The sequence below is a fragment of the Equus quagga genome, chromosome 2, assembly GCF_021613505.1.
Source record: "Equus quagga isolate Etosha38 chromosome 2, UCLA_HA_Equagga_1.0, whole genome shotgun sequence".
Classification (NCBI taxonomy): domain Eukaryota; kingdom Metazoa; phylum Chordata; class Mammalia; order Perissodactyla; family Equidae; genus Equus; species Equus quagga.
The window spans coordinates 94,219,348-94,232,306 of record NC_060268.1 but is presented as its reverse complement, the minus strand read 5'-3'; the positions used below and the strand labels follow the sequence as shown (position 1 = coordinate 94,232,306).

The 12,959-nt window shown below is 41.7% G+C and overlaps 1 protein-coding gene across 1 annotated transcript in view; it reads left to right on the top strand.

Moving 5' to 3' along the window:
* The window catches only part of HDGFL3 (HDGF like 3), a 67,017-nt gene that overhangs the window by 48,345 nt on the left and 5,713 nt on the right, over positions 1–12,959 (top strand). The window contains exons 3-5 of the mRNA XM_046653328.1: positions 3,261–3,399; positions 3,742–3,900; positions 7,769–7,915. Coding sequence (XP_046509284.1) covers positions 3,261–3,399; positions 3,742–3,900; positions 7,769–7,915 — 445 coding nt within the window. The remainder of the gene's footprint in view (positions 1–3,260; positions 3,400–3,741; positions 3,901–7,768; positions 7,916–12,959) is intronic.

Here is a 12,959-nt window from a genome sequence, read left to right as displayed (position 1 = left end):
GTGTCGCCCAGCACGGTCCTGGTGAAGGCAGAGAGCCTGCGGGTGTCACCCTGCACGGTCCTGGCCCATGGCAGGTGTTTAAAGCATAGCCCTTGAATGAATTTAAATTAATTAAATGAAATAAATTAAAGGGGGAAAAAGTTTGTGAAAGGTGAGTAATTCAGCAAGAAAGCTGAGTGCAGGTCAGCCAAAGGAGCACCCCCAAGCAGGACTGGAATTTCCTCAGACCATGGCCTTGAATCAGCAATGCCCAGACAGATGGGTGGATGGAGCCAAGTCCTTCTCCATGTAACTCAACCTTGGTTAACTACTAACCCCAGTGGTTGCAATCTGGACCATTATCGAGGCAGCCTTGGCCAGGAAAAGGAAAAAACATCTTCCTTATAGCATGTAACTTTGAACAATTTTATTTTCTGACCTACCTTTTAATAAGATTTGTAAAATATGCAGTAAACGTAACCAATTGAGAGTGGCTTTGATTTGTGGAATTATCTATAATCCAGGGGAAAACAAGTTGTCTATCAAAAAGAAGAACTTGTTTTAGAATAGCTCGTTCAGGCTCCCTCTTTCTGGCAACAGCTAACGTGGCCACCTGGACTGTTAGCCCGGCCTCCTGTGCCGTCACTCAAGTACACGCAAGCTCTGGTTATCGTCAGCAGCTGATGGTGACCCTCAGGCAGCTCAGCCCACATAGAGTCAAAGGCTAGAAGGTCAAAAGCCACAGTCTAATAATGCATGACAAATTTCTCTAAAAGTGAAATCGCCATACCCAAAGTCTATATCTTTCTCGTGTTCAGTTTGTTGCACAAGACACTGACATGCTTTTGATTAAAATGTCTGGTAACCTAATAAACTATGTCTGGACTCAGTGAGGTGGAATAATGCTGACTGAGCAGTTAAAGGTGAACCATCAAGGGAGGTGATTGGCGTCAGGAAGCTTGCTCAGGTGTTTTTATCAGCTTGAGGTTTTTGATCAGCCTGGCAATGTGAAGGATCAGTACTAAGACCCTGTCAGAAATGGAACTTACTGGGCCAGCCCCATGGCCGAGTGGTTAAGTTCACACACTCCACTTCGGCAGCCCAGGGTTTTGCCAGTTCGGATCCTGGGGGCAGACCTAGCATCGCTCATCAAGTCGTGCTGAGGCGGCATTCCTCATAGAGGAACTAGAAGGACCTACAACCAGAATATACACCTATGTACTGGGGGGCTTTGGGGAGAAGGAGAAGAAAAAGAAAGATTGGCAACGGATGTTAGCTCAGGGCCAATGTTTAAAAAAGAAAGAAAAATGGAATTTACAAATATCAGCAGTAAACTATTAACCTGTAATCCCAAGGCTTTCAATATCATCTCTGCTGATAATTTCCAAATACGTTTCTCTAGCTCAGACCATTCCCCTGAATTCCAGAATCACCCCTCCAGCTGCCTACTTGACATCTTCACTTGTATGTCTGACCAGGATTTCAAACTTAGTATCCAGAGCTGAGCATTTCACCCTCAAATCTCTTTCTCTCAAAAATCTTTCCATTTCAGTATCAACTCCATTTTTCTGATTTCTGAGTCTAAAACTTTGGAAATATCCGTAACTCCACCCTTTTTCTCACATGCCATATCCAGCGCATCAACAGATCATCTTGGCTCTTTGTCGAGTGAATTCAGAATCCAGCCACGTCTCACCAGCTGCACTGCTTACACCCTGGTCCAGGGCCCCATCGGGACTTCAGTAGCCTCACTCACCTCTGCTTCTACCCTGACGCCCTCTGCTTCAGTCTGTTGTCAATACAGCAGCCAAAGGAGTCTATCAAAACAAAGTATCACTTCTCAAAACCTTTCATGGTTTCCCATCAGACTCACAGCCTTTATAGTGGCTTCCAAGGCCCTGCCTGAGCTGGGCCCCACCCTCTCACCTCCCTGACCTCATCCTGGACTGCTCTCCCTTCACTTGCTCGCTCTGGCCACACTGGCCTCTCGTTTCTTAAGCACACTAGGCGTTCTCCCACTTGAGGGCACGTTGTGCTTGCTCCTCTTCCCCAGGTACGTGCATGGGTCGTTCCTTCACCTCCTCTAATTCTGAGATGCTCCCCTTCAGTGAGGCCTTCCTGGATCTGTGTATCTAAAATTGTAAAGTCCACCCCCAGTCCTTGCCATCCCCCTTCTCTGCTTTATTTAATTTTTTCTATCACACAATATTATGTATTGTATTTATGTTTTTTATTGTGCAAAGCCCAACCCCCACTACTAGAATGTATGTTCCGTGAGGGCAGAGCAGCCACAGCTCCTCTGGAATAGTGCCTGACACAGTATAGATGTTCAGTCTAATGTGTTGAATGAATGAGTAAATGAATCTTAGTTTGAAATGTAAGCTTCATGGGTGTCAGCCAGGATGTGGGCCTCCCCCACCTTATTCCCCAGGTTAACAGCATAGATGATAATTGCTGAAGACTGGTTTGAATGTTGGATCTATTAGTGAGCCCCAGGATTCATTCTAACTCATTTTCTTTTCATGGTTATGATTAATTTAGGGTAAAGTTTAAACTGGATAAGATTCTATCTACTTTGCCACTTCTAATTTTTTTCTTGCTTAGTGCCTCATTAAACACTAATATAATCTTTTTTCCTGGTTTTTTCTCCCCAAATCCCCCCAGTACATAGTTGTATATTTTAGTTGTGGGTCCTTCTAGTTGTGGCATGTGGGACGCCGCCTCAACATAGCCTAATGAGCAGTGCCATGTCCACAACCAGGATCCGAACCCTGGGCCGCCGAAGCGGAAGGCGTGGACTTAACCACTCGGCCACAGGGCCAGCCCCTAATGTTTTAATTTATGGAAATAATGGTCAATAAATATCCTAATGTGGTATATAGAGTTAAAATCATTTTTGTAATCTAGTGTTTTTTTATTGTAAATCTCACGAAAGCCTTACCTATAGAAGATTAGCATAGATAAGTCTTAGTTTAAGACGATGATTTAAGTGGCCACAGTAGACATCTTTAAAACTACTCGTGTAACTGGAAATCAATGTCAAAACAAAAAGAAGTTGGTAGCAGGGTCTAGGGTTGCTGGCTTATATAGCCAGCAGTGCGTTTTTCTGCCTTGAAGTATATGTGTAAAACGTCCTGTGATATGTGCGTAACTCAGAGGGTTTATATAGACTTTCAGTTTGTTTCCTAAATTTGCTCTGACACTTTAGTCGATATTGATATTAAAAACATCTTACATTTGAAGGTCAGGGTATCAATTCTATTTCTAATATATCTCTGCAGTGCATTTCTAGGTCCCAAAGACCTTTTTCCATATAAGGAATACAAAGACAAGTTTGGAAAGTCAAACAAACGGAAAGGATTTAATGAAGGCTTGTGGGAAATAGAAAATAACCCAGGAGTAAAATTTACTGGATACCAGGTAATGGTTTACTTCATTGTCCCTTGCTATATCTCATTTCTTTGGTTTTAACTCTTTCTTGGGTCTTTCTTCTATGTCCTTTGTACTAATTGTTACCCTCCATGCATTTGAAGTCAGAATTCTTTTTGGCTCCAGTAGCCTTTTGGATTAAATGTAATTCTGTTACGCAAGGAGGTTCGAGTCAAGTGGTGACTGGAAAGTTGAGGTTGACAATCCTTTATTTTGAAAATCTTAGGAGTAAGCTGAACCCTTTCCAATTAAAATAGAATGATTCTTTTCACAGTCTGTGTTCTTTGCTATTGTTTCAAAAATGTAATTAGCTAATATTTTATTATTTCTTAGGCAATTCAGCAACAGAGCTCTTCAGAAACTGAGGGAGAAGGTGGAAATACTGCAGATGCAAGCAGTGAGGAAGAAGGTGATAGAGTAGAAGAAGATGGAAAAGGCAAAAGAAAGAACGAGAAAGCAGGCTCCAAACGGAAAAAGTCATACACTTCAAAGGTTACTGAGAAACTTTCCCCAGTGCTATTAATGTTATACGCATATTCATTACAAGTTTTTAGATTATTTTTAACTCATTCATTGGACACAGAGAAATCTCCTAATTCTGTGGAGCCTCTGCCTTTAGAGACAAGAACTCAGCTGAGGGGAGTAAGACAGACAACCTTAGACTCTTCAGGGCTGATTCGGCCCTGAAAACACCACCTTCTCAGTTGGGGGAGGGCTGCTCTTGAGCAATGAGAGCAGGTGTGCTTCCTACACTAACCTCCCCCATGAGCTCTGAAGAGCTCAGGAATAGAGGAGACTCAGAACGAGTCAGGATCGTGTGTATGTACCATAGATGTAAATACGAAGATGGACTCACTTGTCTTTCTGCTTTAAAGAATGTGCGTTAGCGCTTGATTTGTTCAGCTCCTCTGTTTTCTGATCACTGTTCTCTGTCAGACTCCTGTCCTGGTGTGCGGTGGTGAGCAGATCCAACCCTGTCCCTGCCTCGTGTGACTTATGACACAGCGGGTTGGGAAGGAGGGCACAACACAGAGGAAACCAGCAGACCACAAATAGAAACGGAGAGGACTAGGAAGGAGACAAGCAGGAGCAGGGAATGACAGGGTGAGGTCCTTACTTCAGACAGTGACCAGGCCTTTCTGAAAAGCGAAGCTTGTGCTGAGCCCCAAAAGGAAGGTGTGGGAGGAGCGCCCGTGTGGGGCAGAGCAGCAGAGGCCCGAGGCAGGGAGAGTGCGCGTCCCGAATTGGAGGCGCGCAGATGTGGTTGGAGAGTCGTGATGAAGAGGAAGCGTCAGGCAGAGGCTAAACGATGGAGACCTGTGTGCCACATTAGCGAGTTTGGACTTTATTCCAGATGTAACAATTTATTACAGGTTTTAAGCAAAAGAGTGACATGATCCTAGATTTTCAAACTGGGAGTCTAGGTTTTTCACACAGGAATTCAGAAATACAGTTGTAAAAACTGTGAGATTGTGAAAATTGCTTACCTTTTAGAAACTGAAAGTAAAATGAATGGCTCTTTGAAGGCCGAAGGTTGGTTTCACTCTAATCGGTCTGTCTCACAATCGAATACTTGGATAAATTACTTCCATCTAGATTCTGGCATTAAGTGGCTGGATATACTTAGGAAACTCTTTAAAAACAAGTACAAAGAGTTTATCAGGCTACCAACAATTTATTTTACAGTCTATAAAATCCACCCACTGGCATACAGATAAAATTGTATGAATACTTATTACTTCCTGTGCACCTAATGAAAAACAGTATTTGCATTGGATGGGAATAAAGTTTGCCACTAACAACAAAATAATGAGAATTTTCCCCATCAGACTATATCTTCCATTGCAGTTATTTTTTAAGCTGAATTTCTTTTAGCATTTTGGACTTCACAGAAACACCCAATTTAATTGATTTTATTTAATTTACAATTTTCTGCTGAGCTCTGTAATGTGTTATACCATCCTAAATTATCTAACTGCCTAAGATAGCCAAGGTATTTAGTAGTGTGGACATGTGGCTTGTTGTGAAGACCAGAAGAAATGGGCTCACACCTGGAGGGGATTTACGATCTAAAGCAGTGAAGGGGTAAAGACAAACTTTACTTACTTACTAAGACTTATCTATTTTAAAGGATCATTTCCTTTGCCGTCTTTCAAGATCGCGACTTGCATGATCACTTAAGAACTATGATTTTTGATTTTTCATATCAGTGGAGTAACCTGCTAACACAGTGGTTCTCAAACTTGCACGTGCATCAGAATCACCTGGAGGGCTTGTTAAAACACAGATTGCTGAGGCGCAGCCCCCAGATTTCTATTTCAGAAGGGCTGGGGTGGGGCCTGAGAGTTACATTTTCAGGTGAGGCCAATGCTGCTGATCTGGGAACCATGTAAAGAGAAGCACTTACCTAGCGTAACGTCATTGTCTCTGTGGCTTCCCAAATGTGTCCTTTTTTGTTGAATATCGTGATCTTTTTACATCTATTTCTTAAAGTTGAATAATCTTCTTTGCCACTAAAAACCAGTGATTCACAGACTTTTCTGACTGCATCCCAATTAGGTCGAGGAAAGGACGCACATCACCTCTATCTCACCTAACGCCGTTTTTCTGTGAAAAAAGTTCAGTAATCATAATGAAAAGCCATAGTATGAGCAGATTTGAGAGAGATTCTGTATATATCTTTTCAGCAGTAAGTGTGTGGAGGATTCATATCTGAGCCATAACAGATACTGAAAAATTATAGGTCAAAAATATTTTGCGTGAAAATTATTTACGGTATAAAGTAGGGCTAATCAACAAACTAAATTGGTGATGATGCTAAACCACTAGTAATCTGAGTTACAAACAAAGATGGCCACAATTAGGCACAACCAACTCAAGACCAGACTGATGAAACAGATAAAGGGTCCTTCCCCAACATGATAGAAATTGCGATGATCTGAAGATGCAGAGTGAGAGGTTTTTCTAGGTTACCAAATATAGCTTGGCAGCCAGATTTCTTAGCAGAATACTGAATTGATTCTTTAGCAAAACTCTGGTAATCCCATCATTCTAGTCCACGTGTACCAAATTATAATATTTATAAACTCACTCGTAGGGTTTAAGTGTCTTTTGTAAGCATCATAAATTTTAGGGAATTGTGCATTATTGTCTATAAGAACTCTAAGTCAAAGACTATTATTTGAAAATTACTGTATAAAACAGTTACTACATTTCAGTAATTACTGTATTTACTGGAAGAACAGAAAGTATTTACTTTGTCTATTGTCGCACTTGATCCTACTTCAGACGCTCCACAGTTGATGTAAATCCCTGCTTTCCCCTCGTGGAAACGGTAGAAATGACCTCATTTTAAACTGATGTTTGGGGCTTGATTGGTAGCTTTAGTAAAGTAAAATAGAAACATGTAATTCTGTATTCTGTCACATGGCTAGCAGATATCTTCTCTTTGGAAGCTGTGTTTTAAAATGTTGGTTGTCTGAAGAAGCTGCAGCTTGCTGATTTGTTTCTGGAAGACCGAAAGTGACTTGGCTCAGTCAGTTTTGCCTTAGCTCTTATTTGCCGTGTGCTTAAAGATTCTTAAAATTCCTCAAAGAAGAAATATTAGTGAAATGCTACATTTTACTTTTGTAAAGGTGCACGGTGGGGCCAACTTTGGATAATTTTAGTACTGTTCTGCAGAGCAGCTCTGGCTGTGAACTGTAATTGTATTTCCATCTTCCTCTAGTTTATCTTGAATTCACATGCAAGATGATAAGGCAAAAGGGCTAGCTCACCATCTGGCCTTGGGTTCTTAAATAACTACCCATAACTTAAGAGATTAAAGTTAGTTTATATCACATGGTGATATCAAAGTTTTGTCAAGGTCATTCCATATGTGCCATTAACCAAACAGCTTCGGCAGGTGTCCTGACACAAGCATACATATATTATCTGCGATAGTTCACCTCGCATCTCTGGACCTTAGTTTCTACTGTAAAATGATGAGGAGGGACAAATGGCTTTCAGGGTGCCTGCTGCTCTGTAGCCTTCCTAGGCTGGTGTCCATTCAGCTACATTCATTCATTGGCAGTGCTCTGGCTACACAAATCTTTATTTTCTGCTTTTAACAGCACACTGCTGGAAGAACTTAAAAGATCATCTAGTCCACCTCTACTTCCTTTCCAGCTAGTTAAACTGAGGCTCAGTGACATACAATGACTTATCCAAGGTCACCCAGCCTTGGCACACTGCATGTCGTATCGGAATATTCTGTATCAAGCCACAAAGGCTGGGTGTAGGTCAGCCGCTTCTGCGTTTCTTACTTGTGCCTTTAGATTTCTACTTTTGACTACAATTTTTAACTTTTGTAAACATTTAGAAATCCTCTAAACAGTCCCGGAAATCTCCAGGAGATGAAGATGACAAGGACTGCAAAGAAGAGGAAAACAAAAGCAGCTCTGAAGGTGGAGATGCCGGCAATGACACGAGAAACACAACTTCAGACTTGCAGAAAACCAGTGAAGGGGTAAGGATGTGCATGTAATTTCTCTTATCTTCTCTTAACTTAGAAGACATTTTGCTTCAGAATCAGGATCCATGTCAGGCTAAGGCCTGAGTAAATGTTGTCTTAGTGAATGGAGCAACATTCTCAGCCTGGTGTGCGTATCTGCTCTCAGTTCCTGCATAAGTGATTCGATGCTGCAGTCTGAGAAGAAAGGACAGCCAATGGGAGTTACACCTGGCCATCAATTTGGAACTCTGTGAACAGGTTTATTCTTTTTTACACCATCTTCAGCAACTAAGAGAGTCTTTAAAGTAAGGTGTGAAATACTAAAATTATGAAATGCCACCTCAAAATTTGACAGTTGTATTTCTTTGATTATAAAATGAATGGCATGTTCAAAATAGGGATTTTGTGCTGCCGCTTCTTTCCTAGCAGTGTGTGATGTAATATACCCACGAGGACTTTAAATCTTCAAACTATGTGCACGCTGATATTTAAAGCACCCAAGGGGAAAACTTGTCCACTTTGAATCCTATTAACTTTTATTAACCCTGTTAACTTCAAAGTCACAGGCAAGTCCGCCTGCGTAAAAGTGTTCTTAGGAAATGCAGGTTCTGCCCCCGGTCATTTTCCGCGCGTCTTTTCTCTATGAAGACTGCTTGGACAGTGGCAGATCATTTTAAAATAATAACCCATAACATACATTATTATGATGATGATGATTACTCTTCTGTTAAATTCTGATTTCAGCTGAGTTCTTGTCTGTTCTTGTCAATACTGTGTACCTCTCAGATCTCTCCTTCATCCAGTTATCCACAATTACTCCCAAGTTGTTACGATTCTAATTGTTCCCTTATTTCTCTCACCCAGCTCAGCTTTACTCTCCTTTGCCTACCTTCCTTCTCTTGACCTCTTTCCAATAAATATTCGTCTGTCATCACCTGTACCTGCAGCCATCCCAGGGACACAGTCCTGCCAGCAGTCACTGAAGGCTTGAGTACCTGACTCATTTGATTTCTTTTTATTCCACCGTTGCCTTCATCCCAGGTAGCTTCAATATGCATGTAGCAAAAATTCCCACAACGTCTCTCTCCTTTGCTGCCTGTTTTCTAGCTGCACTTTACTTCCTGTGACAGAAGAAGAGATAGTCTACACCCTTACTGCTCAGAGCGTGGTCTGTGGACAAGTAGCATCCACATCACCTGGGAGCTTGTTAGAAATGCAGAATTTCAGGCCCAGCCCCAGACTTCCTGAGTCAGAATCTGTATTGTAACTAAACCGCCAGGTCATTCATAGGCGCATTCAAGTCTAAGAAGCATGAAGCGGCACCCTACAATTTCCAGGGTCCAGAATGTTGGCTCCTCTGCTTTCTCCAAGGTCACACCCCGTCAGCTGTCTCCTTTCTCTCTTATACCTTTATCTTCTTTTCCACTGGCTCCTTCCCCTCTGCCTATAGACAGTATCAGATCTCCCTTAACCTTGAAGATACCTCCCTTCCTCCATATAGTCTGTGCTTTCCACGCTTCTCTTCATCTCTAAACTTCTTTAAAGAAGTGTAAACATCTCTAAACTTCATCTCTAACAGTTCTCTTTTCTCCCAGTGTCTCCCTCCATTTCTTCACCTCCTACTCATGCCTCAACCCATTGCATTCTTGTTTCTTTGACCATTTCTTTGACACTGCTCTTGTAAAGGTCCCTAGTGATCCTCTCATTGCCAAATCCAGTGTCTCCTTTAATCTTTATTTTACCTCTGCAGCATTTAATACCACTAGCCACTTCCTCCTGCTGACTTAGCCTCCAGATCACAGTCTCTTCTGCTTCTCTCGGTTGCCTCTTAGCCTCTTTCCAGAGCTCCTTTCTTCAGTCTGTCTTGGTGCACTTCTTTCTGAAAGCGTCCCCATGCCATCTCATTCACACACATGACTTCAGCTGTTAGAGATTACTGACGACTTCCCGCTCGGTACCTCCTGCACTGTAGATTCATTTCTCTAACTGTTAATGAAACCATTTCTGCTTGAGTATCTTGAAAGCACCTCAGCAGATAGTTGTTACCAGAAGTGGCAACAGCAGCAGGGTCAGAGCTGTAGCAGCTCGAGTTTTTACTCTGTGTCACGCGCTCTGCTAAATGCTGTGCCTGCGTTACCTTGTTTAACCCTCACACAAATCCCAGGAGGGAGGGCAAGTATCATCCCCGTTTTCTAGCTGGGGAAACTGAGGCTGAAAAGATTGGCCCAGGGTCACACAGCTAGTAAGAGCCTGAATGTGAAGCAAGAGGCTGAGATCCTTTTATTTTTAACCTGTTTTCAATAATAAATTTGTTATATACAAAAGAACATATATATGATGTAAATATAAAGTAATAAACATAGTATTCTGATGAACACCAGTGATCCTACCACTCAAGCCAAAAACTAGAACAGAACTTGTATCTATTTACACATGCTTCCCTGTCCCATCTTCTTCCTACCCAGAGATGACCACTAGTGTTTTATTTCATTTTCAAAATTTTAGCTCATACCTAACAAATGAGTATATACTTAAATAATATATTGTTTAATTTTGCTGGTTTTTGAGCTTTTTTAAAAATGGTGACATTTATTCACTACTGTGCTTCCAAGATTCCTTTATGTGGTTACATGATGTTTATTTTTCCCTGCTGTATAATACTCCGTTTTATGAGTATACCACAATTTATTTATCCAGTCTCCTACTGATGAGCATTTGGGTTGTTTCCAGCTTTTTGCAATTATGAACTGTGTTGCTGCGAACAGTCTCATAGTTGTCTCCTAGTGCACATACGCAGGAGTTTTGTTAGATCTGTCACATGCTGAGTCATGAGTTTATGGTTTTAACTTTACAAGATAATGCCAAATTATTTTCCCAAGTAGTTGGACCAGTGTACACTCCCACCATCAGTGTACAAGTTTCCTGTCACTAGCTTGGCATTCTCATGCTTGAAAATTTTTGTGAGTGTAAATTATAGTCTTAATTTGCAGTTCTTTTATTAATAATGAAGTTGAGCTTCTTTTCACATGTTTATTGACCACCCATGTTTCTGTTTCTGTGCAGTGTTTGATTTTGTTTTTTTGCCCATTTTCCTATTGGACTTTTTCCTTATTGATTTGTACGACTCCTTTACATATTCAGGATTCTTCCTGGCATGAGTGATCACATGACTTGCAGATATCTTCTGCAAGTCTGTGGCTTGTCTATTCAATTTCTTTATGATACCTTTTGGTGAACAGAGTTTCTTAATTTTATTATAGTCAAATGTATCAAACTTTTCTTTTTATGGTTAGCATTTTTCTGTCCTGTTTAAAAACATCTATTCCTCTCCCAAGATCAGAAAGCTATTCTCCTATATTTCCTTTTAAAACTGTGAAGTTTTATTTTTAACATTTCAGTGTTAAGTCCATGTGTAATTAATTTTTATATGTGGTATGAGGTAGGATCCCGTTGCCTTTTCCCCCGTAGCATAACCATTTGACCCAGCACCATTTATTAACTAGTTCTTCCTTTCCTCTCTCATGTGCAGTGTCATCCTTCAGATGGGTTCTCTATTCTATTCCTTTGGTTAGTGCCATATTTGCCTAGTCGTAGTAGCTTTAAAATGAGTCCTGATATCTTGTAGGGCTAGTAGCCTAATCTTAAACTTATTTTCAGATACTAAATAGTCGTGGTCCAGGAGAGAAGGTCAAGAGGGGCTTTTTTCTTGATGGGAGAATTTATAGCACTTATGCTGGCAAGAGTGGCCCAAATGAGCAATGATCACAAAATGATGTAAGAAAGAATTGCCAAAGCAGTGCCCTTCAGAAAGTAGGAGACATGAGCTCTAGTGCGCGTGTGGAGGGGCTCCCTCGGTTCATCCACGGGGGCGGGAGGGAAGGCAGCATTTGGGCCCAGAGACAGGGAAGTGGGCACTTAGGGTGAGAGCTGGTAAAAGTTCTCATCTCATTGCTTCTGTTTTCTTAGGAAGCAAAGTCAACATTGGAGAGTGAGAACAGGAAGAAGTGTTGGAAGTTTCGAGAGAGGAAAAGGGATAAAACAGTCACTTAAAAGAATAGAAGAGTGAACGGACTTGGGAAATGAGGTTGAATGCCAGGCAGTGGTGAGGGCCCACTGGAGGTTAGTGGTCACGAATTTAAAGTAAGAACAGTAGGATGGTTGTGTGTTTCTCTCTATGCATATTTGATTCTGCAGCCACAAAGAGGTGAGGATTGAATTTAACTAGAAGTGGGGTTTGCCCAGAGAGTAAAAGAGGTTAAAAGCAAGGGAGTTGGGGGTGTGTGCAAGGAAGGGAGCAATTATAACAATGGACCGTGGAATCCAAAATCTGTTTGGAGGGAATAAGTACTTGAGGAAGGGACAGGATCAACAGATTGTGAGTATCAAAGAATTGTCGGAGGACCAGATGAAAGGAGTGAACTGGAAAGATGAGTGGGGACAGAAGAGGGCAGTGTGAAGTCGGGTTACAGGAGGGTTGCAGTAGTTGCTGCTGACAATGCAGGTGCTACTGGCTTTTTGAATGGGACAGATCTTCACTGTATAAGCACTGTCCACACCACAGGACATTGAGTACCTTTGGCCCCTGCTCATTAAATGCCATAGAATCTTCAAGTTCTTATGACAACCTACAATGCTCCCATTATCTTGCCCCCCAAAATAGTGACTTGGAACAGTATTTGCATATACTCCCAGTGGTTGAGAGTCATCTGTCTAAGAAATAACCATGGGAATGAGTGACTGAGGTAGGGTGGAAGACGAGACCTTTGAAGGAGAGGAAGTCAAGGAACTGAGAGGCCGGAGTGTTGGAAAGACAATCTACATCCCAGAAGTTATGAGATTGAATGACACTGGGCCAGAGTTGAAACCTTCAAGGAGTAAGGGGAGCGACTCAGGGAGTCTGCAGGCGACTGTGGCGAGGAGGGTCATGGTTTACAGGTTTGAGAGTCAAAAGCTAGGAGGGGTTTTTTTTTTGGGGGGGGGGGCACGGAGGACAGGAAAAACAGCTTAGAAATAATAGTAAAGATCAAGGACATCTTCCCCACCTCCAGGGCCAGTAGTA